Here is a 27,021-nt window from a genome sequence, read left to right as displayed (position 1 = left end):
GGTTCCCCCTGGACAGGAGAATTGGGAAACTGAGAGACAGTCGCACTGTAAACCCTTCTGCTCTGATTTTTTTTTAATATATCATGCATACATTGCCTATATTTAATATTGAGTAATTAAAAGTAAAACTACACTTTTGCTTAGATGGTTAGGAAGCAGAAGTTGCCTCAAGTAAAGTAGTCTTGACTGACAATTTAAAACAAAAGACAAAAAGAACACACTAAAGTTTTCCGCGCCTACCTTCGAGGAGGTCACAACCACTTCGCACAAATCGCTTCCAGCTCCCCTCCAGCCCGCGGGGGTTAAGTCCCGCCCCGCCCGCTGCCCCGCCCCCTCACCTCCTCGGCCCCGCCCGTGTAACGTCACTTCCGGCAGACCCGCTTCCCCGAACTCCCTCTGGCTCCCGCCTTCTCCCGCTTCCGGTCGTCGTCGTCGCCGCTGCTGCCGCTGCTGCTGCTGCTGGGGCTGCAGGCGGAGGCCAGAGGATCGGGCGGCGGCGGCGGCGGCGGCTGAGAAGGTGGCGGCGGGAGCGGAGCGGGACGAGGGAGAGAGAGGAAGCGAGCGAGGAGCGAGCGGTGTGCGCCCAGCCCCGTCCGCCCTTCCGCCCGCCAGAGGAGCCAGAGTAGCCCGGGCCCCCATCCGCCGTCGCCCCGCCGCCGCCGCCCGCCTGCCCGCCCGCTGGACAAAGCCCGAGAGCCCGCGCCCAGAGCCATGTCCTCGTCCGCCGGCAGCGGCCACCAGCCCAGCCAGAGCCGCGCCATCCCCACCCGCACCGTGCCCATCAGCGACGCCGCGCAGCTACCTCATGACTATTGCACCACGCCCGGGGGGACGCTGTTCTCCACCACGCCTGGAGGTGAGCGCCCGCCGCCCGTCGCAGCCCCAGCACCGCGCGGCCCTCATCTCCGGAGCCTGCAGCCGGTTTCCTCCGCCGTGTTCCCCCGGTCTCCCGCCACGGTCCTTTAACTCAGGGCGTGTCCGCGCTGGGCTGCTTTGGCTAGCCCCCCGCCCCAACCTGCCCAACTCCACCAAAGCCCCCGTGGGAACCTTAACTTAGCATTCTTTCTTGCCTGCAACTCGAGTCAGCGCACGCCCACTCTGGAAACGTGGCTGTCCTGTCGCGAAAAAAAAAAGTCCTTATTCCCACTTCGTGGCAGATTTACACACTCGACCTAGTTTTCTCCCCCTTCTCCTCCTGGGCAAATTCGTCTACGCTTGGCCTTATGCTCGCTCTGCATTACCTCTGCTTCTTGCATATTGTGCACCTGTGCACATTAATGCTTGATTTTGCAGCTGTCTCCCAGGCCTTTTTAGAAAGGAAGTTAGGGAGAATAATTCACTTCTGGGACCCTGTGATGACTTGTTTTGCTGCTATTGGAACACAAGGAGGAGGCTGGAATGCGGAGTTTGGAAGCCTCGCCCAGCGCTATCCTGCTTTGACAGCATTGTTTACTTTGCTGGACGAGGCCCTATGTGTGTGTGGGGGGGGGGGGGCGGTGCGGGGAGTCTCCGGGCTGGAGGAGAGAGTGATAAAAGTAATGCTCAAGTAATAGCCAAGAGAAAGGAGGTGGCAGTGGTAGAGCGTTGGCACCCTTAAGAGTAGAGTTTTGGCAGCAACGCTTTTAGAAATAGATCATAGTGGCCATTGTCAAGGAGGGCACCCTGGTCGATGGGATTGCTTGATCCTGGGGAAGGGGCAGTGCTGAGGGAGGTGCCTGGGCATTGCTTTCAAAGTAGGAACAGGAACTGTTTACAAGGAAGAACACTAGGGTAGAGGTGAAACGGGTTGAATTGGCCACGGGAAAAGAGAGCTCAAAGGTTGTGTGTCCCCTGACTGGGCCTTTCTCCAAAGGGAGGAGACTGGAAAACGATCTTGAGGGACCTCATTGAAGGGAATGGTGCTTCACTTTTAACTTCAAAACTTTGCCTTCATTTGGTGTTGGGGTGGCCTGATGCTAGAGGGTTGGGACTGTGCTGGCAGACCTGGCAATCTACAAGATTGCTAGCTAGCTTTGTTCCTGTAGGCTGGGCTCACCAGTTCTACAACCAATCCGGTGCATTTAGGTCTGGGCAATCCTTGAATCTGTTGCACAATAGCAAGGGACCTTAGAGTTAGAAGGCCTCTTTGCCAACAAAGGATAAACATCTAGGAGGGAACTCTGCAGAGGAATCCAGCCAGGCTGCTCTAGGGGAGGGATTGTTGGCTTTTAAATAACCCCGGCAGAGGTTCATAATATGTATGGAAAGCTGAGTTTAAGGAAGTTTTAACTTTGCAGAACAGTGGAGTTTTTCAGTGAAGTGGCTTACCTAGTTGGAGAAATCCCCCTCCTGTCTAATCTATTCGAAGCCAGCCCCTGAGCTTGCTCTGAGACCTTGCTTTTTAATCGTGAAAGATTTTGGCAGACCAGAATCTCCAGATAGAGTTGTCTTGAACTTGAACTAACAACTTTTAAGAAATGGATATTGTTTCCTGAGGTGATAGAAAAGACTTTATAACTTCCAGAATTCTTTATGATATTGGTCAGTGCCTATGCTTCCAGTTGTTCAGAACATGTCATAGTAACAACTGCACTCAGCTATTTATTTGGGGAAAGAATTGAACTTTTACCTATATATTAATCACTATTCCCTTGAGGGAAGAGCCACAGAAGGGTACCCTTTTGGCATATTTCAAACAGCCAAGCTGCCATGCTTTTAAAATAAGGGCATAGTCTTTAAGCATTGTTTTAAAGATAGGAGTCTGTCTCATAGTCTGGATTAGTTCCTAAAATGCTTGGAAAGATTCTGCCAGAAATACTGATTCATTTACCCTTCCTCCAAACACACACAGTCACTGTTCCTTTCTCAGATGTCACTTAACCTGTCTCCAAATAGTTTCTACACACAGTTTTTTGTTTCAGATTTAAATACTTGTCATCTTAGCTCATCTATTATATTAAGCCTGTATTTATTGATAGAACACATTGTAATCTTTGGATTTTTAACAGGAATACTTACATAATATGTTTAAAGGATATAGCACTGTTGCAGTTGTGTTTAATCGCTATTTAATAGCAGTTAACTCAATGCTATTTAGATGTTTCATACTTGCTGATTTAACTTTCTCTCTTTGGAAATTTTCTGCCCTCCTGGCTGGTTCATTTCTCTTGTTACATATCCCCCTGACTCCCACCCCCATGATTTTATTTCTCTGGAACCAGGCTAAGTTTGTTGTTAATTTGGTCTCCTCCATGTACCTGAATTAATGGGTTAGGTATCTGAAGTGAGTTTTGTGGGCCCGGTGCAGTGCTTTGCACAAAAGGAGGTCACAGACAAAAATAGGAAATGCAGTCCTTGGCTCTGAATGGTCTTAAGATCTTGATGAGTGCTGGGGATAAGATTTTTAGCTGTAGAACAACAACAACAAAAAAAACGTATGCAGAGTCAAGTGCTAACTTACATATTCGGACTTGAACACATAGACAAATGAGAGTCAATAGGCTTGTGTTGGAAATCTCTTATTTACTGGAAAGAAAGGGGATTAGCATTTTCTGTCTCAAGCTTCTGGAGTGTCATACACATGTCAGAGCATTCCAGAATAACAGTTGATGTGCTGAATGCCCGAAATGACCAGACTGGGCAGGGACATTCACTGCATAGTGAACTTAAGATCTCTCCCATCTTGAATCCTTTATTCTTTGGAGATCAGATGATACAGCCTACCCTCGGGAAGGTTTCTTAAAATTGGTTTCCTGTGGTTTGAAAAATGAGAGGTAGGTGAAAACACATTTGCTGTAATCTTTTGGATTTTTCTTACTGTTTTTCTCATTATTAGGAAAGAATATTTTTGTTGAATAAATTCATGGCAAAAAAAAAAAATGCCCTTGGATTTTACTTTATTTTAGCTCTTCCCTTGAGAAGCTACTTTTGTTCACTTCACTTTTGTAACACTCTGGTTAGCTGAGATAAATTGAGGCCCAGAGAAATTAAGTAACTTGTTAGCGTCATACTGCTAATTAATGGAAGTGGGTAGCCTCCAATTTAGTGTCCTACCTCTATCCCAGTTTTCTCCTCTACTATCTTGAGATGCTTTAACTGGGAAGGGAAGTTTGCGGACATTTAAAAAGACTTTTCTACCTCTGTAATGCTAGCTGATGTGATTCTTTCTGCTACCTTTTCCTTTTGTAGATTCTGAACTGTCTCCTTCTAGGAGAATCGTGCTCTGAGGAATGAGCAGAAGCATAGAGGCCTCTTTTAGCCTTTCTTCTTGCCTTTCTTTTCCTGTGTAACAGCCTCATCAGCTGTGGAAAAGTATGTTGTTGCCATAACAAGAGCACCAGAGGGGAACTAACTATGATGGTCTGAAATCTTGTTCATGCCTTTGCTCTTCCTTCCTGCCAGCCAGAGAGTTGCTATGATTGGTTCACTGGGGCAGAATTACCTGAAGGCCATTGTAAGGGTCTGGAAATAAGGCAAGGAAAAGGGAAAAGAATCCGCTTGGATTATTAACAAGAATGTTTTGTGAGAGTCCTGAGTTTTAATCGGGTTTCTTGGGAGAAATGAATAAAGCTCTGTGTGTAGATATGGGGAAGGAAGGCCTGTTTCTGACTCATAAATTTTCTAATTCAGTGACCTTGGGCTGAGTTTATTCTAGGCCAAAAACTTCTGAGCCAACAAATGTCAAATATTTGGCTCTCTAGCTTCGGTTATTAACCAAAGGACTTCATTTTTACATATGAGAAATGCACGAAAAACATAATGAAAGGTGTTCATATTGCCTTGTGTTAGAAGATGGTATTTACTCATCTCAGAGTAACACAAATTAACATATTGTCATCTCATGCTGCATTCAGCTTTCGTCTCATATTCATCAGCTGCCAAATTGTATACTAAAGAAGATATACTTCAGTTTTTATGTTGGGCGCATTTTTACTGATGAGGGGCTGAATCCTAAACCTGGGGAAGGCAGCAGTCCTCATCCTTAAGGCAGTGCTTTATGTGGAAGGGAGCGCTTCTTCCTGCCTTAAGTCAGGTATAGTTTGATGAGGGAAGACAGAGCTCTTACAGATTGATAGTGAAGCACATGCTGGAGAGACCTGTGCACAGCTCCCTTCAGCTCTCCTGATACCTGTAAAATTGGAAGGATGAAAAGTGACAAATCTATAAACTGGCACTCACAGGGTTATTCAGCAAAGACTTTTGGAGGACTGCAGTCTTAGAGACGGTTTTATAACAAGGATCTTGCATGGTTTGCAGACTTTGTAGGCTTGATTACTGTGTAAAGGTCTGCAGATCAGGCAGGGTTAAAAGTTAATATGGGAAAGGCTAGTTCATCTACTTAGAGAGGAAGAGAGCCTGAGCAGAATAGTTTGTTGGTGAATGGCAGAACTTTTTCTTGACTCCCAAGTCTTTAGATGAAAAAATTAATTTTTAAAAGATTTTTTGCTGCTCCATTTATAGTAGAAAAGTCAGTTGATACTTGCACTCATTCAGCTTACTGAACATGTAAAGCCTAGGTTACTGTTTTCAAGTTTGTTCACCATGCAACTCTGGTGTGTGAAGGCCCCTTAAAACTGTCCTCCGTAACCACCCAGCAGCTATTCATCTGCTATCTGGCTTTTTAAAGGCCTCCTTAACCTGGTTCTCAGGCCATAGCTTGAAGCCAAAAGCCCAGAAATCTATGAGTATTTATTTTACATCTGAATAAATTTATCTTTTGAATCTCTAGGACAAATGCCATGACAGACAGAAGCTGTTCGTTTCACTGAGTAGTTTTAGAAAGTAAAAACCTTAAACAAGAATAAGTTAACTGAAAAATACACTTCAGTTCTTGTAGATTCCTTAATTCCGTTTTTGTAGATTTGCTATATGCAAGATCATATCATCGGTGAGCAGAGATAGTTTTATGTCTTCCCTATTAATCTGGGTGCCTTTTATTTCTTTTTCTTGCCTAATTTCTCTGGCTAGAACCTTTAGTACTAGAACTTTTAGTACTTAGAACTTTTAGTTTGAACAGAGATGGTAAGATAGTGAGAACACCTTTGACTTGTTCTCAATTTTAGGGGAAAAACATCCAGTCTTTCATCATAAGGGAAGATGTTAGCTGTGGGTTTTTCATAGATGCCTTTTATCAGGTTGAAGAAGTTCTCTTTTACTCCTAGTCTGTTGAGTGTTTTTATCATAAAAAGATACTAGATGTTATCAGTGCCTTTTTTTTTTTTTTTACTTAAGACGATTGTGCAATTTTTGTTTTTCATTCTGTTGACATGATGGTATTGCATTAATTGGTTTTTGGATGTTGAACCAGCCTCACATTCCTGGGATAAATTCCACTTGGTCATGGTGTATAATCCTTTTTGTATGTTACTGAATTCGGTTTGCTAAAATTTGGTTGAGGATTTTTGCATCTTATATTCAAGAGGGATATTAGTCTGTATTTTTCTTTGATATCTTTGTCTGGTTTTAGTGTCAGGGTAGTACCTCAGTTAATATTAATCTTTTTAGAACTGACCTGCCGTTTGTAGCAGGAATGCTAACTATTTACTGGTGAAGATAGACCATTGCTGTCTAGGTTCTAAGAGGTACTTATCAGAAAGTGTGAAAGGCTCATGATTCTTCATTTTAAGATGCCATAATTAATCATTTGTATATCAGAGAGGAGCTCATCTCATCACCAGAGACTGTATATGTTAGTGTTGGTCAGCTTTTACACTAAAATGAAACCATTCTCTGGTCTATTAAGTTTCTTGAACTATTATGAATAAGCAGCAGATAAAAACAGTGACCCATGTGCTCTGTAACCACCCAGCAGCTATTCATCTGCAGATAGCAGATGGGCTAGTTTTTAAAGGCCTTCTTTACCTGGTTCTCAGGCCAGAGCTTGAAGCCAAAAGCTCAGTGATCTCCAGTAGGCTTTCCCTCTTCCAAACTTAGTTGATACAGTTCACGTTCTTAATGTAAGTAAAAGTGGAAGGTCTTGATAGCTATGCATTGTTTTTATTTTTAAAATAAGAAGAGCCCAAAAGGAGTGAACTTGGAAAGAGAGCAAATAGTTAGAATGAAAAGACAAGTTTGAATCTCAGGGCTTTCTGCCTACCGGTAGCAGTGATCTTTCATTAATTATTAGCATTACAGACAGAGGCTAAGCCACAACATCTATAAAATCTAATCCAAAGAAAGGATCTAGGGTGCAGTCAGCAACCTGGCAGACCCAACCTTCATTTCCTAGAGTTAGGGACTGGCATTTCTTGTGGAGAAAATTATTTTAAGATGAATGTTCAAGCCCAGACAGAACTGGACATATTTTGTATACTTTATTTTGACCTAGGTTTTCTGATGGTCAGGGCTAGACAGACTTAAAATCAGTTAGCATTTATTTAAGATTAGTTTGTAGCTCACATATCATTTTGGACCTGGTACTAGCTTAAAAAGTCATTTGTTTCAACTCATTTTGTGTCGACACTCAACCAGATTTGCTTAGAGGACCTTACTTATTTGTGTTGCTCTCCTGATTTCTATGTCACAGTGTGATCTTTCACAGAAAAAATGTTTCTCTGGATATTAGTGTATTCATCTGTAAAATGACAGGCTTCCTGTATGCAGATGCTCTCTCTAAGGCCTCTCCTAACACTGGCCTTTCTGAATAGGAACATAGTCATTATCAACTTCCCTTTTAACCTAGGTGTGTATTCTCTTATGCCAGTGTCATCAGTGATTGGCCAGAGAGCCATCCTTTGACCTTGATATCTTGGGAATCTTTGCTCCCAGTTATCGAGACTTGAAGTTAGGCAAAAGACAGTAGGATAGACATCCAAACCTTGGATGTCTTTAATTTGCCGAAATAATTTAGTCATACTAAGTTATCAGATCCTGAGTCTCCAGTTGTGCTTTTCATTGATGTAAAAATTGTCCCTTTCTTGATTTTTATTAGCACTTAGGGATTTGATGGTTGCACACAATGAACATAAGTTGGCCACCATCAATCTCCATGGAGGATCCTTAGTTAAGTGGCCTTTAGTTTTACTCTGGATTATCTGGCATAGAGCTTTTAGGAGTCTGTCTTTTCATCCAGAATCTGCATGAAGAACAGATGTTTAAAACTGAAATTCGCTGGTGAATATTCTTTAATTTAGTTAATCAAGACTTTATTGTAACCTTCCTGAGTTGGAATAATAAAAAGCAGAGAAAACCATTTTCTTTATAAGTCCTTTCTGTATTTTCACTTATTTTCCCTTATTGGGGAGTGAAGGAAGGAAAGAGGCTAACTTATTTTCTGTGCATTAGAAGCATTTTGCTGTTCGTTTATCTTTTATCTATTTGTGATCTCTTAGTGGGCTCTCACATGAGTAATAGATGGAGAATTGTCAAGAATTCCTAATGGAATTCTTGCCAAGTGCTTTGTTCCTTTTTAAATTCAATTTCTAGGTTTGAAGGATACCTTCCTTCCTCATGGTCCCTGCTGCCTTAGCAGCATCTGTTATATATATATTTATTTGTATAAATACTTTGGAGTCATCTTTTTTTTTTTTTAATTCCTTATAATGGGTTTTGGTTTTGAGTTATTTTGACACTCTCTTGACCTTTTTTAAAAAATTCTTGGCAGGGAGGCTTTAAACGACAGGGATTTATTCTCATTTCTGGAGGCTAGAAGTTTGAAATCAAGTAAAATATATTGTGGTAAAATATATAACATAAAATTTACCATTCTAATCATTTTAACCATATAGTTTCATGACATTAAATATATTCACATTGTTTTGCAACCATCATCATCATCCATCTCCAGGATTTTTGTCCTTCTCCCAAACTGAAATTTCACGTTTATTAAGTAATAACTCCCCGTTACTCACCTACTTCCAGCCCCTGGCAACTACCATTCTATTATCTGTCTTTATAAATTTGACTATTCTAGCTACCTTATGTAAGTGAAATTAATCAATATTTGTCCATTCGTGACTGACTTATTTGACTTAGCATAACGTCTTTAAGATTCATGCAATCACCATTTTGTTTTATTTTTCTTTTACATTTATTTTGTATACCTATGAAAGTAGGGTTTGAAAGTGATGGTATTATTAGGCTAATAAGAAAAAGCAGCATTCTCATACACCATCCCCTCTTATTTCCTTTTCCACTCCCCAGAGAAACCATTTAAAACATTTTTAGCTGTTTCTTCTAGTGTTTACCTCTGAATTTCTAAATAATTTGATGTAATGCTATTTCTCAGTTTCAGTATTAACAATTAGTTTCTTCCTATGAAAGCTGAGGATTTCATTGTTATATACAGCTTTCTCCCAATATATATACTTCTGTGTCCCAACTTCCTAATTTAATTTTTTAACCTGTTCTGGTTAAATCAATATTTAGTAAATTTAGGAAAATGTTAAACACAGATGTAGCTGACACTGTTGGTTTCCAGCCCAATAGCCACTCCCTCTTCTATGCTATCCTAGACTTCCTCGTTTTTTAAGTGACAATGTCCCAAGCCTCAGGATATACACCATCACTACTCTACGAGTTCCACATTATCCATTCTGGTGGACATTGGACCCAATTCTGGCCAAATGAGATGTAGGAAGAAGGCAGCTAAGGGTTTTCTGAGAAAGAGTTTCCTCTTCGATGGAGAAAGTCCTCTGAGGGAAGCCTTGTTTGACTGACTCCACACTGTTGTATGAGGGTTTAGGACCATCTCAGCCTTCTTGGAGGGTTTTTTCACCTTTTTATTCAAGCTATGCAATCTGAGCAAGTTCCTTAATGTTTCTGTTTCAAGCTGTTTGCTTGAGTAGATGCACTTAATTTATTCTAATTCTGGAAGCAGTCTTTGTTAAACAATTTTGTGATGGGACCCTGTGAAAGTAATTACTACCCTGTCAGTTAACCATATTGCAGCAGACTTTATCTAGGTGGTTTTATTTCAAGTTATACAATTTTTTAAGTTTATAAAACTTAATGCATGAATTATCATTTAAACTAAGCTACTTGGCCTTGAAAGAGGCCTTTAAGGCTAAAAAGACCTTGTGTCTGTACTATCTTGGCAAGCATAATTTTGGGTCTCATTCTTTGGCCTTCTTGTTCCCTGACATTAGAAAATCATTAATTTTTAGATCAAAATTTAGAAGACACCCCCCTCCCATTCTCTATCAAAGGGACTTGATTTTACTCTTATGTTTAGTCATTATGTCTGTATCAAGAAAATGCTGAGTCAAGGTATTAGATTTATCTTAATATCTGGTCACCAAGGGATGAAGAAAATTTATAAATACCAAATGGTAATTCTAGATCTAAAAGTTCCTATTTGTTTGAAATCCAAACATGAATACTAAAGTAATACGAGCCCATTTTAAAAACAAAGTAGAAAAATTGGACAGAACAGAAGCCCATAAAATACAAAGTAATTTGAGTGGTAAACACACAATGCAATATACAGATGATGTATTATTGAATTGTACACTCGAAACCTATAAAATTTTATTAACTCCAATGTTATCCCAATAAATTTAAATTTTAAAAATCCAGAATAAAATACCAAGAGACAACTGCTTTTAATAGTTTTTGCTTATAGTGCTTTTATTGGTTACCACTGTTCCTGTAATATATGTGTAGTACTATTTCTTAACATTAGATAATACTATTGACTTCCTATTATGAAAGATGAGAAATTCAGGAAACTTTCATTATTTTCTCTCATTTTTCCTCCCCACTCAGTTTACCAATTTATATAAATTGTGTTGTCGGTTTTGGTTCTTCTGGGTAGTTAACCTTTACAACTTTAAATAACATAGTTAAACTTCTGTGTCTTAATCTGTTAATTTGTTGACTTTAGCTCTCCATTTTGTAAGATTATATTATCTACCTGTCCTGCCTCTGCTTCCCTGAAAGGGGTCAGCCTTTCCATTATTTTTACAATGTCAGGGTCTATAACATTTATATACTCTTCCTTAACTATAATTTTTCACTTTTATTATGATTTGATTGTAAACATTGAAAACCCAGAAAGTATCTACGGTGATGTGATTTTTAAAATAACTTTTCAATATAAAACCAATGGGTATGATTATTTTCATAGAAAGAGGAATGGAAAACTCACTGCAAGGAAAAAGTTTCCATTGTCCAGGTCAAATAGATTTTTTTTTTCCTAACATCCCATCAATTGATCAAAATCATGCCCCATTTTAATATGTGTTATGTACAAGCCGTGGTGTTCTCGTATGGTTTTTTCTTTCTTTCTTCAGGAATTTAAGGTTAACTTGTTTTTAGTTACAGATGTGCTGGTTGACATTAAGTTGAGCTGCCAAATATAAGGCAGTTTGGATGAAATGTGAATTACTAAGTTCTTCAGAAGGTGTATAGGTCTGTGCATGCATGTGTATGAGACCTTGAGTAATTTAGGTTTTTTAATTGGTTGTCTCAGAATTCACAGTAAACATAATTCCAACAGGGAAAATAAAGTGTTTTTTTTTTTTCCTGGCATTTTACTCATAGTTGAGTCTTAATGTTTTTCTTTGAATAGTTTTGGTTTTTTGAATGTCATATGCTTCTGAATTACACCATGGAATTCTTAGTCACTAATAGGCCGATTCCCCCTTTTTTGCTATGTCTGATACAGTTAATTGTTTTTAGCTTGCAGTAACCTAAAATTCAAACACTTAAGATACCATACTTTTTATATTTGTATTTTCCCTGACTATATTTGAGAATATTAAGAGCATCAATTAAGATCCTTGTTCTTCAGGGTGTTTTCTCTTCTGTATTATTCAGTTTTTTGCATTCAAAACCAAATGTAGCTTATGAATCCACTAAAAAACTCTCAGAAGTAATAAGTGAATTTAGCAAGGTTGCAGGATACAGAATTGGTATACAAAAACCAATTATATTTCTAAAACCTTGCAATGAACAATTCAAAAATGAAATCAAGAAAATAATTTTATTTATAATAGCATAAAAATTAAAAAATACAAAGGCATAAATTTAACCAAAAAAAGCATAAAACTTATTTTGTAGAAACTTTAAAACATTGTTGAGAGAAACTAAAGAAGACCTAAATAAATAGACATTCCATGTTAATAGACTAGGAGACTTAATATTGTTAGGACGGCAAAACTCCCCAAGTTTTTCTACACCTTGAGCACAGTCCACATCAAAATCTCGGCTGTCTTCTTTGCAGAAGTTGATAAACTAACCTTAAAATTTATATGGAACCTTAGAGACCTAAAATAGCCCAGACAACTTTTAAAAAGTTGGAAGACTCACACTTCCTTACTTCAGAAGTCTTTGCAAATCAAGTAGTACTGCCATAAGGATAGACATACAGATCAATGGAAATCCAAAAATAAACCCTCACAGTTATGACCAATTGATCCTTTTTGGGGAAGACTCCAGAGTTTCTATTCCTCTTATAGTAAATGCCTTGCGTTTTTCCACTTGCTTCCTCACATTTTAAATAGATTCATTAGTTGTTATATTCTTCTATTTCCCGAGATATGGTTATCACATGTTGTTTGAGGAAATCCACTGAACCAGGCTCTCTTTGTTATAATATTACAGTATTCTTTCTTTTTACTTGGGAATCTAAAAGCATTGACCAACAGGTAGTATTTACATTCTGCCTCTTCAAACTGAGTACCTTTGTACACAAATTTATTTTCATGTGATAGTGCCTTTAACTTGGATGCCTAAACCCTTAAAGCAGGTTCTTCTTCCCTGGATTTAATCCTAGTATGAGCAAGATGCCTTTCTGTGACTACTTCCCTTTGTTACTTGGGTGGGAACAGCAAGTGTGCTGGGCTGTCACTCCCCTTTCCACCTCCCCCACTCAGCAGACGTCACTACATGGTCACTGCTTACTTTCTTCCTGAGCCTGCTATCGTCTTAGACTCAGTAGCAGAGCTCCAGGCATCCACTACATTAGGCCAGCATCAGGCATTTCTGAATGTCACTTACTTTTATGTCCTATTTATAGCCCTAAGTGCCTTGGGAAAACCATAGCAGAAGAAATGGATAGCAGCAGGTTTTCTTGACTCTTTATCAGATAAAGTACACTCCTCAGAACTATCATTGTAAAATACTGTGGTAGCACTTACTGATAAGCAGGTGGTTCTGTAAAATAGAGGAGGGCTGCCAGTTTCAGCTTCTGCCACAGCTCTGTCCAGAAAGAATGTTGCTCTGTCTAGAAAGAATGTTGGTCTCTGCGTCTCTTTGGAAAGCGTTTAACCAAAATGTGGTTATATATCTACTGCCTAGTTTTTCACATACTTGTTTAATTTCTTTTAAAACTTTTTTGAAGATCTACTTAATGATTTAGGACCTGGGTCAGATATAAATAAGCCATGGCCCTGGCATAGGATACTGATAGTCTTTAGAGAGAAACAAATAGATAAACAAGAGTCCTGTAATAGATGTGTATTGAGTAAGATGAAGAGGGAAGAATGTTGTTTTTTTGTTTTTTGTTTTTTTAAAAAGGCTTCATAGTGGAAGTGATATTGGAGCTGAGGCTTGAGGAAGGAGCAGGAATTTCTCCAGCTGAAGAGGAGGAAAAGGAATTCCAGATGGCAGAGGAGCCTTCTCCCAGGCAGGGAGATTAGAGTTTGCCCTTTCTGCTTGAATTATAAAATCCTCAAGGGTTAGGATTAGATGGGATTAAAATAAATTCTTGGGTAGTAGTATATGTTGATAGCTCCTTAATTTTTTTCAAACTCTTTCCAACCATGTTTTCCAGGAACCCGAATCATTTATGATCGTAAGTTTCTGTTGGATCGTCGCAATTCTCCCATGGCTCAGACCCCGCCCTGCCATCTGCCCAATATCCCAGGAGTCACCAGCCCTGGCACCTTAATTGAAGACTCCAAAGTAGAAGTAAACAATTTGAACAACTTGAACAATCATGACAGGAAGCATGCAGTTGGTAAGAGAATACTGGCTTTGGGGACCAAGAGGGTGTCCCCGGGAATTTGAATGTCAATCTGCTGTAGGTTGAAAAATGTTGATGCTTCAGTTATGATTTTCAGTTAGTTATATGTTTCTAAGGTTCCCACCTCTCCCACCCACCTCACCAAGGTTTATTGAAGTGTTCCGGAAATCCTGAATCATAATCTAATATAGTAGGTGCAGGAGGAGGTGGGGGAGGGGATCCAAAATCAGGGAATGATAAATCCCAAAGATGATTACTGAGCCTGGGCTTTACTGGACTAGGGGAAATACCCATTCACACACAAAATAAAACAATTTAATAGCCCTCATTTCTATCCTTTTAATTGTGTGACAAAAAGCAATATGGTTTTCCTCGCATTTTCTAGGATTGACTATAATATTTCAGTAAACACCCCATACACACACACACACATACACACTTTTAGTAATGAATCTTCTTTCTCTGGAAGCAGAAGAGTGGGGTGGAAATGGCCAACTCCTGAAGTACGCCTTGGGTTGCACTGTGTAACCCCTGTACATGAGCCAGCATTCTGCCTCTCCAAATACCAAATGAGTTTTTAATGTACAAAGTGTCGATTCAGAGCAGGGTCAAGTTCAAAGCTTCCAGAAGAGTGTGCTGACATAATGGATGGCAAGAAGCTCCCCAGGAGCTCTCGTTTGGTCAATCTGTGGACAAAGGAACATAGAAAAGTTTTCACTTACATCCTTTTCCCAGATGTTCCTCCCCATGGGTGATTTGACTGCCATTCCTCCCCCGCTCCACCCCCAGATTAAAAAGACCAGCCAAAGCAGAGCAGTATAATTGTTTTAAGGCAGCAGAAGATAGAACAGTTTAAATTATTTTTTTACCCTTGTGCAGAGGGAATAACAAAGCTGTTTTCCTTTTCCATTTTGTGTTAAACTTTTTATCTTCTCCATTCTAATTAGGGGATGATGCTCAGTTTGAGATGGACATCTGACTGTCCTGCAAAGATCAGAAGAAAAGCAGCAACACTGATACCTGTGTGAACCTGATTTGGCCAATAGGATCAACAACGAAAACACAGAAGAAGCAGTGTCAGCAGTTCCCATTGCAGTCTCCCACCTCCTCCTCTTCCTCTGGGTGCCAAATGATGTGAAGATGAACTTCATCTGACCATTTCCTCTCCTTGTTTCCTGTTCCCCTTCCCAGTTAGACAGATTAGATTGAAAGCCCATGGCATATTTCTGTAGAACTAAGCAGCCCACAAAGGAAAATAATTGACTTCTGGCTTCCCTAGACATTTTGCTACTGGGAAACACTTACCCTCCAAAAAAATATTATTATTTTTTTTAAAATCATAAATCAAATAGCCTACCAACAACTGCCTGGCTGGAAAGTCTGGGGAAGTGTACAGAGGTTTGATGAACCAGTTCAGCATTGTTCATGTTCTTACTCTGTGTCTCCTTCCCGTCTCTCACCCATGGTTCAGTGCTCCAAGAATCTGAATTTGGGGTCTTCAAAACCAGCAGAGGAAAATAAACGAGAGCTGTTTCCCTTTTATGAGTTGTTTGTCCTTGGAGACAGCACAGTTTGTACAACTCTGGTAGCATTATCCCGTGACACTGTTTGAGGTCCACTTCCCCTCCATCCTTTGGGAGGAATGTCTTCTGTCTTTGGTTTTATAGTTCATGTTCCCATTCCTTTACTTAGCACTTACGTGCAAAAATTTTTAAACTCTCTACATGAAAGATCGTCATCAGTAACCAGCTGTGGTTTCCTCCTCTTTTTCCATCCCTCCCTGCTTGCATCGTGTTGGTTTCGGTCCTCTTGTACTCTGAGTATTCAGGTGATTTCACTGCTCCCAGAGCAGGCCCATACCAGGTGACAAAGAGGCACTTTGGTCGAGGCCTGGTCATTATTTTTTGATCCAATGAGCATTGTGATATTTGTTATTTCAGATTACAGTTTTTTTTTTTTTTTATTTTTTTTATTTTGAGTTTAAAGTTGACTTTCAGAATACTCTTAGTAAAGAACTAAACTTTTTTCCTTTGTGGGCCTGCTTTATTTGGCTGCTGAGGTAAGATAAGCATGGGCTTTAAAATGTGTTCCTCCCCATTGTACTCTGAATTTTCCCTTTCTTTCCCTCCTTCCCTTCTCTCTGTCCTTCCTTTTTCTCTGCCAGGCCATTTTTTCAAATATACATCAAAGATACCTCAAGTGTTGGTATCTGATAATATCTGTCACTCTTATCTGAGGAGTGACCTTTTATTTTTAAGATGACCACAGACCTATTTTTAGATATGTTTTCAATACAATTTGAACAGCAACTTTTTAATCACACATCTTCCAGTGTTAGGAAGGTGAGAAATGTCCATAGGCGAGTCTGCTGTTCCACGTCACCATCCTTTGTCTCCTGCGGCCCCTTGTGAGCTCTTTCCTTCTCCCTCTAGTTTGGGGTGTGCATGTTTGGAGTTTGTAGTGGGTGGTTTGTAAAACAGGACCCTTCTGCCTTGCCGTGGGCTGTTCATGAAAGCTGCCTTCTTTTCTCTTACCCTTTGTTCTGTCGTTCCCCCTCCTCCCCAGCCACTCTCCTGACTATTAACTGGCACTGTAATCCCAGCCACTGGTGTCCTAGGAATTTCTGGTTGGATTTGGTATACTGGACCTTCTTATGAAGAGATCACATCCCAGGGTGAGAGTAATAGGCCAATTGGCTAAAAAAAGAAAACCGTTTGTTTTTATTTAGAACTATGTAAAGACCCTGTTTGCGAATACATTTTAGACAGAAGAGAGAAAAGATGTTTGAGGAACTTTGTTCTGTCTTCTGCTACAAAATGTGAATAGTTCAGAGTGAAACCTTTTGTGATGGTTCATGTCTCAGGAATAAGCTGGACCTCCAAAGTTTTGGAGATGCTTTCAGTCTCAAAAATTGATGATCAGAAAAGTATGTTTTATTTGTTCAATGTATCCATGTTCTAATTTTAATTAAATGCCAAATTTTGCTTTATATTCTCTTGGAAAATCTCAAGTTGCACTGTAATTTGCATGAGAAGCTTGCTCAGGACCTTTTTGTCCCTTGGGAGCTTGATTCTTTGGGAATGAAGCTTTTCATTCTTCAGACCCTGGCCTTGGCATTCTGTGGAATCTGACTCTTAACTACAGCTAGTTGGTCTGTTAATGAGCAGAGGAGTATCCCCTGTTTTTTTTATCTTTATCGTTACACATGAAAACTCAGCTTCCTCACTAAACAGTGGGGAATAGATTTAAAACATACCAGCTCAAGTGGTATCAAGATGCTGTTTTTTCCTTTTTTTTTTTTTTTTTGCCATCTTAGGGAATCTCTGCATGTGGCCCCTTAATCAGAAGCCATGTTTCTAATATTTTGGGGAGTGCTGTATAATATCACAGTTGCCCAATCCCTTAGCCTTCTCTGCAAGGGCCTCCTTACTACTTGGTGCAGTTCTTTCCTGGAGGCCACTGCTATGAGAGATACCTTGACCTTCATAAATTGGCATTTTAAAGATAATTTCACAAGGCAACAGATAAACTTCTAATAGATGACACCTTTGTGCCATGCATCAGAATCATTTTCAGGGCAAGCCAGAATCTAGTAGGTGATTGACTTGTGGATATTTGGAAGGAAACTCACAGGTAAAGACCTAAATGAATTATTTATCCTGGCTTTTTGGAGGGGAGAGAACACCTTTAGCATACCATTTGAGCGAGACGGTTCTTAAAATCTTAGTGACCACTCGTACTTTTCTTTTTATGAGGGAACCATGTTTTCTGTATTGGGAACAGTCCTTAATGGGAAATGACCTTCCTCCAAATACAAGCAGGAGAAATGGATTTGTAATGGTTCTACCTTCTTTACAGCGTGGTTCATTGAGTTTGCCACTTCCTTATATTCTATTCAAATAGCTATCGTGATCTCAAGGGCACAATGTAGAGAAGCTGGCTTCTAGGTATTGGACTTCTAAGCCAAGCTGTGTAACAAACTACCCCCAAATTTAATATCTTAAAAGAGCAAACATCATCTGTTAGTTTCTGTGGGTTAGGAGTTTGGAAGCAGCTGAGCATCAGGGTTCTGGTACAGGGTCTCAGGAAGTTGCAGTCAAGATGTCAGCAGAGTCTGCAGTCATCTGGGACAGGAGAATCTACTTCTAAGTTGTCCGTGGCTTTTGGCAAGATGCCTCAGTTTCTCCCCATGTGGGTCTCCGTAGAGCAGCTGGTTTCCTCCTGAGTGAGTGATAGGAATGGAAGAAGGAATTTGCAGTGCCTTTTATCACAGTCTGAAAGCACACACCATCACTTCTTCTATTCCTTAGAAGCAAATTGGTAAGCCCTGCCTACACTCAAGGGGAGAATTACATCCCCACCTACTGAAAGGAGCAGTATCAAAACTTGTAGATATATCTTAAAACCACCTCACCCCTAACAGAGGATGAAACCGAGCCAATGGTGGTGTGGGGGGTAAGGGAAGAGTAGCTTTAAACTAGATGTATGCTAAGAGAGATGTTGGCTTCTGCAAACAGTTCTCTAAAATGTGTGTCACCAAACTGGGATAGAAGACACTTTCTCTTTCCAAAAGCTACCTGCTGTTTTTGAGAGGGGTGACGAGAAATGGCAGTTCCTGGGAGAACATAATACCTATACATTTCCCCGACTACCATCAGCCCAAGGATGCTGCTTTGCAAGTCCTAGGGTTGGTGTTTCTTAAGACTCAGAACCACCCCACCCTGCCCAGCCAGGAATTTACAAAGGGAATTGGATCCTTCTAGCTGAGCCACTAAAGCTGACTTAATTGATGTCAGGGTTGTCCAGCTAAGAGAGCAAACATGAAGTAGATGTTGGGTTACTGAGCTGAAGAAAAGCCAATAGTTCAGAGTCAGGGTGAAATAGATGATAGCATCTGGAAGCCAGAGTTGATGATTGGCACCTGGTCTCCGCCACACCAGCTGAAACAGATTTGGGTCAGGTCTCTCACCTAGGAAGCTAGCACAGTAGGGATGTGTACAAATTAGAAATGTTTGTGTTTGATTGTTCCTTTATATCCACTGTGCTGGTTAACTCTGTGTGCCCACCTAGTCTTGGGCTTCCTGATGGATGTGAATACTTAAAGAGAACCAGTTCTGTCTTCACCCTTGAGAGGAACTTAGATGAGGCTTGTCAGTTCAACAGTCTCAGTGAAGGTCTGCTGTATGTTTGTGGCACCCATGCCCAACCAGGTTTTTAGAGATTTCAGACATCTCAAAGATGCAGATTCCTGTATGGATTTACACTCTGCCTCTTCCCAGTATTTTGCTTGCTTTAGAGTAGACCTGAATAAAAAGCATTGCTGCCGAGGCAGCTATAAGAAAAAGGTACTTCTTCCAGAAGTAAGGAACTCATCTTTAAAGCACGTTTGAATGAATTTTGCCTTTCCTTCTGATTTTTAGGAAGATTCAGTATAGATGGTGTTTTATTTTTGTTTGGGTTACCAGCTCTGGAATTCTCAGACCTTCAAATATTGTCATCAGAGTGCAGGTGTGTGGGTTTCACCCCAGAGTCTGCCATTCAGCCAATACATACTGAGTGCCTACTTTGAGTTAAGGCTACTGGTTTACGGGGCTCATCATGTTGACAGCAGTATCCTAGAAATAATCTTTTTCCGTTCATCCCATCTTAGATCTTCAATGGTATATCAAACATCTTGACTGCTTGAGCCAGGGACCTCAGTCCTTTGCATTCCCCTTCAGAGAGGAAGCCCAATGCCTTTATTTGGGTCAGAACTTTACCTTTTTGGTATGTTTCTCAACCACATGTATATGGGTGGCTATTTATGAATCTTTGAAATCCAGGGTATAGTATTTGTTTGAAAGAAGCATGTGTTCTTTTTGAAAGGACAGTTTCTATCTGGACTTTGAAAGGGGCTTCGTCACCATACATATGACCCTCCCACCCCCCACGTTCTTCATCTCTCAGCTTTTAGTAAAAGATGAAGTCATATTTTGAAGCAATTGGGTCACAATTCTTTAGACTACTTATATCCCAGGGGCATTTCCTATTCTAGTAATGATTTTCCAGTTTGGTATTGGAGTTTCCTCGAGGCTAGCTCACAGAAATTTTTTACTAAAGACTAATGATAATTGATACATACTTGTTTTTTTAAACATTCCCGCCACCTTTCCCACCCTCTGGAATTTAAATTTCTTTCTCTGGGCTGGTCCTGGAAGTTGATTTAGGAGAAGTCCTTCAAGTCCCTGTTCAGATGGTCTGTGGTTTCTCTTTGCTTAACCTGCCTGCAGCTGTGGCAAACCATACTGTGTGGATGCCCAGTGGAAAATATTACCGAGATGAAACACGCTTCTGGGGGTATTTAAACTCTCGCTCTGCTACCTTTCTATAAGTGGGAGGCTGGCAGAGAGATGCTACAATGCTTGATAGTCATTTAGCTACGTTGAAATTTGCAAAGGGAGCTCTTGCTGGTGCTCAAAACCAGAATTCTTGGACACTTCAAGCTTAGAGAATTCCATGAATCTAGCACAGAATATCCATTCTTGCCCTATGGTAATCCCTTCCTCTCCACTTTAAGCTTAAAAAAAAAAAAGCAAAAAAACCCAGCCCAAGCCAAGGGTAATTTTTACTTGAAACCAGGAGAGTGGGTGAGGAACGCTGTAGAGATAAGGGGCGAGTTGTGCAGTCGAGACATTCTGCTCCTGCCGTCTGTATCCCAATAACTACTGTGAGCCAGTGCCTTTCCTTCACCTGAAGATGGAGCCCATGTCTTTCCATGAAGTGAGGAGACCCTAAGCTACCCAGGGGTAAACCTTAAAGAAGATGGCTTGGAGAGCCCAGCAGACATTCACATATTTGGGTGACCATTTTAAGCATCTTTAAAGTATTTTATATATTAAAAAAATGCCCTTCCCTGTCTTACTGCCACCAGTGGCCCAGTTCCATCCATTCTGAATGGAAAAGCAGAGACTGCCAGTTCTTTCCTTGATCTTCCCTTTGTCGCCTTTGATGTGGTTGTCCCCTGACCCTTTTCCCATCCATTTCACTGTCATGGATGGATAACAGAGGGCACCATGCAGTCCTGAGGTTGGTCCTGTGTGATTCCATGGTCATTTTTTTTTTTTTTTTTTTTTTTTGTAACTGTCCTTCCAAACAAGCAGGTGTTTGGAAATTAGGGGGAAAAATAAATTCTCACCAATGGTTGCTGTTACAATTAAGTCAATAAAGATCTTGAATATCAACTTGGTGGTCCATTTTTTTAAATTTCAGGTGAAATCCTGTTCATTTCACATTTGGAAAGTCTTGGGTGCGAGGGAGATGGGTAAAGGCAGTTGACCATCTCATGAGTCTCTTCACTCAGCACTTTGTCCATCTGGCCCTGTATATGCAGGGAGACTATGCGTCCCTTCCTCCAAGAGCTTGGAGGTGGGTGTATACATGCTAGGGCTGGATGCACCCTCTCTAGGTACCAGCCTTGAGGAAAACCAAACAGCCTTTCCTGAAGAGGGTTGCCGCTGCCCCTCAGGAGCACTTGTTAGAAATCCATTCTATCTGCTGTCTTAAACTAGGCTGTGCTGCATGAGCCTCAGATTCTTTGTTATTAATCTAGTAAGGTTTATATATTAGTATTGAAAACAAGAATTCTATCCTTTTGTGTTTTTGATGTGGTGAACATCCAGACTAAAATGGTTTAGGATGTGGTGCCTTCAGGATAGCCAAGAGGCTCCGGGCACAGGCACACAGGCTTTGGAATAACAGGCTGGATTCTACCGATGCTGTGTGGGAGCCGCGTTCCTCAACATCAGTTTCCTTCTCTAAAATAGGGTTAAGAAATCAGTTTTAGTGGGTTGAGAGGCTCAGGTAAAATCATGGGAAAAACCCGGTGCCTAGTAAACTGACTTCAATAAAAGACTCCAGCACAGCTCAGTCGGCGTGACAACCAGAGGTTGGTCAGCTGAGTCTCCTTTTCCCTAGAGTGCAAGTATGGGAGTGGAGCTGGCTTGCTGACTTGCAGCTATCACCTCATGGCGGAAACTCCAGGACTAAAGAATCTAAGGAAAAAGGGGCCACATAATTTTGAAAGCACTTCTATACATTCTTCACTCTGCCCCAAAGGCAACTTAGAATAGAAGACTAAGGGTTTTGCTGCTAGTAAAAGGGGAGGCTTTACAAGATGGAGCTGGTTCCCTGACTATAGTGCTATGTGTCACAACCACTTCACAAATCTTGTGTGCTATGTTTCTGCTGATCTTGACATTTTCTACACTACCTACCTACTGCCGTGTCCGCCCACTTCCCTAGCCAAGTTTTTCCCACCAACTTGAAAGTGCTATAGGAAGTAGACCTTTTGCCTTCAGAGAAAGTTAAAATACCTCTGACTAGTCTACGAAAGCCCTCCTCCTGGCCCCCAGACTAGGGCAGGACTCAGTTTTCAGAGACAGTATTTCCTCTGACTTAGAAAGCTTTCAACAGCACACAGTCCAGAGCATGGAGCTATGTAGCTACAGCCCCAAATACCTCTGGCCAGGCAGCAGAATGCCCCTGCTGTTGGCACACCATACACTGAGCTTTCAACGGGGGTCAGCAAAATAGTTTCACTTGTGCCCCTGACTTCTGCTTGGTAGGCAACATCTGTCTTGTCAGGTTCATTCTGAGTTAGTAGAGCTGCTAACTGAACACACTCCCACAAGCTCTAGCCACAAATAGCTTGACCTTTCGCTCTTCTGGCCCCTGCCATATCAGAACTGTTAGGTATCTACTTAATAAAGAAGATGCTCTAGAGCCCTGGGCTGGGATTTTCTCTTTCAGGAAATTTCAGTTCGATAGTGCAACTGGGATTCAAATGTCTAGTTCAAAAGGCTATGGCGTTGATCCAAAATGAAGGGAGCAAAGACCTCTAGATGCTACTAAGGATGATGCCCCAGCCACTTCTAGCTGTGTGGTCAGGCCACTAGGCCTCTTTGGGTGGGACAAAAGCTGACTTCATAAGGCCTCCCCAGCTCCACTGTTTTCTAAGTAGAGTCAGATGCAGAATCCTATTGTGATTCTGAATTGTTAGGGCAGGTCTGTTTACACTCCAGGAAATGAGCAGCTGGATCACCTTTGTTATGGAATTGGCATTGAGGTTTCTCAGGTCCAGACCTGGCTAGATCCTAGCCAGCCCCTTCACATTACCTTGACTCGACCTAGGCTGCAGTTGAGTCACGGCTAAACTAAGCAAGGGTCCTCACATGCTTGGGCTTATTTTCCTAAGGTTGGAGCACAAGTCAGAGGGCCTCTTGGGAAAGCAGGGGTAGATTTACTGTGGACTCACATTTTTAACAAAATGGCCTGCTTGCCCTGCCAACCAAAAAAAATATAGCCCCTATTTTGGTAACCCACAAGCTGATCAGAAACTCAGAATGGTTGCCTTTGGGGGTCTTTTCATCCAGAAGGCAAAGACTTGAGTGTTAGGTGGGAGAGCTTCCTACAGGAAAGCATGGTTCCTTTTGCTGTTCTGCTATGAAGAACCTAAAATTGTCAGTCTTAGTCCCCTGAGCAACAAAAGACTTGATAAAGGTTAGATAAAAGGGAGATGGCAGGGCCTGGGCCTAGCAGTCTTTATAGGAAAATGAGGATAAAGCCAGAGAACAGTTCATGGCTTGAAGGTCAAGGCTCTTTCGAGCCTGCCAATGGACACTTACGAGAAATGCATTCAGATCCACCTACTTTCATGTGATAGGATGAGGCTGAGCAATGAATTACTCACCTGAGGTCACACCACTTCTCAGTGGCTGAACTGTGACCAGAACCCAAGTCTCCTACTACCTAAGGCAGGGGCTTCACCTCTACTGGGTAAGAAGCTCAGAGGCCTTAAAAACAGCACTCACTGAGAGAGAGAGGTGAACTGTCACCAACTTTAATAGACTCAGACTGTGTCTGCCAAAGCAGACCGACTTGGGGCGGGGCGGGGGGCGGGGTGTGTGTGGCGGGGGAGGTCTGTGGGCTCCAGCTTCTGTAGTCTGACATGGCCAATTCTCTTGGATGAGTTCCTGCCTCTCCCTTCAAGGGCACCAGCTGGCCTGTGTACAGTGGCTTTATTGTTTGTACAACTCATTAGCAGAGAGCTACTCCAGGGAGCCCTGGACAAGGCCAACAGCTTGCCACTGGCCAGCAAGAAAGATGTGGGGTCCCCCTAACCCAGCCTGAGACAAGGTAAGCCAAATGACTATTTTTAATTTAACGATGATGCTTAATCTTTGGGGGAGATGTCAAAGACCACTTTCAAGAATACGTAAAAGTTGTAGACAACCTTATTCCACCCCAAAAATAAATGTACATATGTCCCAACTTTTACATACAATTTCCAGGTTAAAAAAAGTCAGGTAAAGAACTCTTGCACTCATGCTTTTTACTCGCCACTCTCTGTTCAGGAGAGAAAACCCAGTGAGGTCGCTTCACAGGCTTCCTCCTCCCTCTCCAGACAGCAGCCTCTGTGTTTAGCCCAACTCCACAGAGCCTTCATTTACAAGGCAGGCAGCCCTTCCTTCTCGGGTCTGTGGACAGAGCTGCTTTCCTCCTCTTTGTTTCTCCCCGTTGGATTAGATGGTTATCACTGTCTTCCAGGAGCTTCTCGACCTTTTAGGGTACAGGCAAATCCAGCACCCCTCCAGGATCTCTTCAAAGGCACCCACACTCTTCCACAATCATGTCTTTATGATGGTCTAGAAGGACTTTGCCATTGTCCACATACAGCATGCTCAATGGTTTGGTTTTCACTGGGGCACAGCAAGTGGAAGGGACTCGGTGGGGCTGGTACCGTTTCAGCAGACTCTGAAAGAGAGGAGAGGCGGTCAATTCACATTCCAATGGTCGGGTCAAAATAGTGTTATTTCTGGGTAAAAGGTGAAAGAATTACAGTGAGTTAAAATCAGTTTCTAGCTAGGTGTAAAAATAAAAGTTGTTTTCATAAAGGAATCAGCATGCCAACACATCTACACTTCTTTTTAACTTCTTTTGAACAGAAGATTTTCAAAGCTGTATCTAGGGAGAGCAGTAGCTAACTTATATGTTCTATTGTTCCAGTCTAGAGTGAATACCAGTTTAAAAAATATTCCAAGAAACTACCAGTTCAGGTCCAGAAATACGAGGCAGATGAGAGTCATGTGGAAATTCTTGTGAGACTTGCTTTGTTGCCCAGTGAAGGGCAAACAGAGTCAATGGGAGAAAAGGTAACAACCCTTTGGCATTCTGGAACTGGGCCCTGTCTCTGTGGTCCAGCGACATCTTTTTAGATCAGAGCAACTGGTTCCCTCTGATCATGCTGCAGGTGGGTTGGTAGAGTGAAGTGGGAGACACTCAGGAGGGCCTTTGCCCAGGCAGGTCCTCTAGGGTGCTGGCCCCCACTAGTGCCTCCCTTGCATGAGCTCAGAGTTCATGCTCCCCAGAGCCTCTGAACCTCACTTGAGGCTTGGCATGGAGGATGTTCTACAGGTCCAAAAGATTCTCATTGTAGGCTTCTAGGAGTAAATAAAAACATGTTGGTCCCATATGACCTTTGAGAGCAGGGCAGGGCTACCTATGACATCATGACCATTGTATTAGCCTCTATTCTCTACTTTGTCCATCTCATTCTCCTTCCATTCCTCTCCCTCCATCACCTTAGGCTGATTCATGGCACCATGTAGTAGCCTCAGGCCTTATCTAACTCCTGCAGAATGGTGTCCAGTTCCTGTTTTAGGCAGCAAAAGTACAGTGGCTGCAACAGTATTATTGCAACCCTGGACCTATACATATGGCCCCTTTTTATCAGTAAATCACAGACTTCTAGTAACGATAATATCACATAAAAAATGCCTGTTTTCTGCTTTCTGAGGATGCTTTCATTGGTCATCTCTATATCCTTAGGACCTAGCACATGACCTAGCACACTGTAGGTGTTTGAATAACTATGTATGAATGGACACAGTAATTTAATAGCAAAGCTGGAGTCCTGTGCCCTTGATCTGGCAGTATGGCCACTTCTCCTTCCTTCATAGAGTACTGCCTGCCCTCCCCCAAGCCTTTGCATCAAACCTGGATATATGCGTGGTTGGTTGGATGGAACTCCTCTCCCACAGGGTTAGGGCACTCTCCCTCACAGCGATAGGCATTGTACTGCTTGGGGTAGATGATCCAGGCACCCCATCCAATCACATTGAAGTCCACCTGGAACTTGACCTTCCGACACAGTTGGCTTCTATCTGGCAAGTGATGTCGCGGGTTCCTCCTGCCCCTCTCCCGGGAGAGCTGTCCCTCCTGAGCCCGCCAGGAGCTTTCAGCTTCCCACAGCAAGGTGGGGCCGCCCAGCAGCTTCTGCTCGGGGGAGAGGTTAGAATAGAGCAGGAGGAGCACATTGGTGACAGGTGCTGTGGGAGGCCGCTGCCAACACTCTCCAGCCAAACTGGACATCTGCTCCTCCAGCGCTCCAGGGTGCTTCAGCCACTTGGAGAGTGGCCTGGTCACCTCCAGGACCATGCTCCCTGAGGAAAAGGTAACCTGGGACAGAGTGATAGTGAACAGTTCCATCTGAAGACGTTCCTGACAGTTGGCTGGGTCCTGCTCCATCTCCAACTTTGGCTGGTGGAAAATTTCAATGGAGAGTGGGACATCAGGGGAGAGGTCCACGGGGCTGGACAGCTGCAGCCGGAGCTCAGCCCACTCCAGATCCTCTTCTTGGCTCAGGAAGGAGAAGTCGAAAGCAAAGGTCCAGTTCTGTCCATCCACCTCCACATCTGGGTGGGAAAGAAAAGGAAGGAAGCAGGGTTAGTATGGGCCTCCTACGGCCTCAGTTGGTGTAACAACAACCATAGCTCATGTCTGAGCTCTCACTTTGTATGAATCATCTCTCTTAATCCTGACCCCAACCCTATGAGTTGGGAATGTTATTGAGTCTGTGTTAGAGATGAGGAAAACTGAGGCTCGGAGAGGTTAAATTACTTGCCCAAGGTGTCATTCTTAGAAGGTGGCAGAGCCAAGAACAAACCTGGATTTGCCCAGCGGAAAAGCCTAAACTCCAAATCACTGTTTTGCCACTCCTCCTCAAGAAACTCTGCAGCCAGAGAACAAGTGGTAAAACTGGAAAAGTTCAACTGCCTTCCCCTCTGCACACACATACACACACATACACGCACGCACAT

The 27,021-nt window shown here is 42.0% G+C and overlaps 2 protein-coding genes across 3 annotated transcripts; one reads left to right on the top strand and one right to left on the bottom strand.

The window, feature by feature from the left end:
* The first annotated feature begins 411 nt into the window (after nucleotides 1-411).
* On the top strand, nucleotides 412-21,000 carry EIF4EBP2 (eukaryotic translation initiation factor 4E binding protein 2). Of its 2 annotated transcripts, XR_001593974.2 has the most exons (4): nucleotides 412-856; nucleotides 13,694-13,879; nucleotides 14,833-19,393; nucleotides 19,428-21,000. XR_001593974.2 is itself a non-coding variant. In XM_016121068.2 (3 exons), exons 1-3 carry the CDS (start codon nucleotides 712-714, stop codon nucleotides 14,862-14,864), a joined length of 363 nt encoding a protein of 120 aa, XP_015976554.1. In that variant the 5' UTR covers nucleotides 412-711; the 3' UTR covers nucleotides 14,865-21,000. The 2 variants fall into 2 exon arrangements, 1 of the variants encoding a protein (XP_015976554.1); XM_016121068.2 differs by having other exon boundaries at nucleotides 14,833-21,000.
* Nucleotides 21,001-24,112: 3,112 nt separating this feature from the next.
* Nucleotides 24,113-26,661, bottom strand: NODAL (nodal growth differentiation factor). The gene is made up of 2 exons (XM_016121004.2): nucleotides 25,919-26,661; nucleotides 24,113-24,676 (listed from the first exon to the last, which is right to left on the bottom strand). Exons 1-2 carry the CDS (start codon nucleotides 26,447-26,449, stop codon nucleotides 24,524-24,526), a joined length of 684 nt encoding a protein of 227 aa, XP_015976490.2. The 5' UTR covers nucleotides 26,450-26,661; the 3' UTR covers nucleotides 24,113-24,523.
* Between the last annotated feature and the right edge of the window lie 360 nt (nucleotides 26,662-27,021).

The sequence above is a fragment of the Rousettus aegyptiacus genome, unplaced genomic scaffold (genome assembly GCF_014176215.1).
Source record: "Rousettus aegyptiacus isolate mRouAeg1 unplaced genomic scaffold, mRouAeg1.p scaffold_m13_p_6, whole genome shotgun sequence".
NCBI classification, from domain to species: Eukaryota; Metazoa; Chordata; class Mammalia; order Chiroptera; family Pteropodidae; genus Rousettus; species Rousettus aegyptiacus.
Note: the sequence above shows the minus strand (reverse complement) of the source record. Positions and strands in the feature narration are given on the sequence as shown.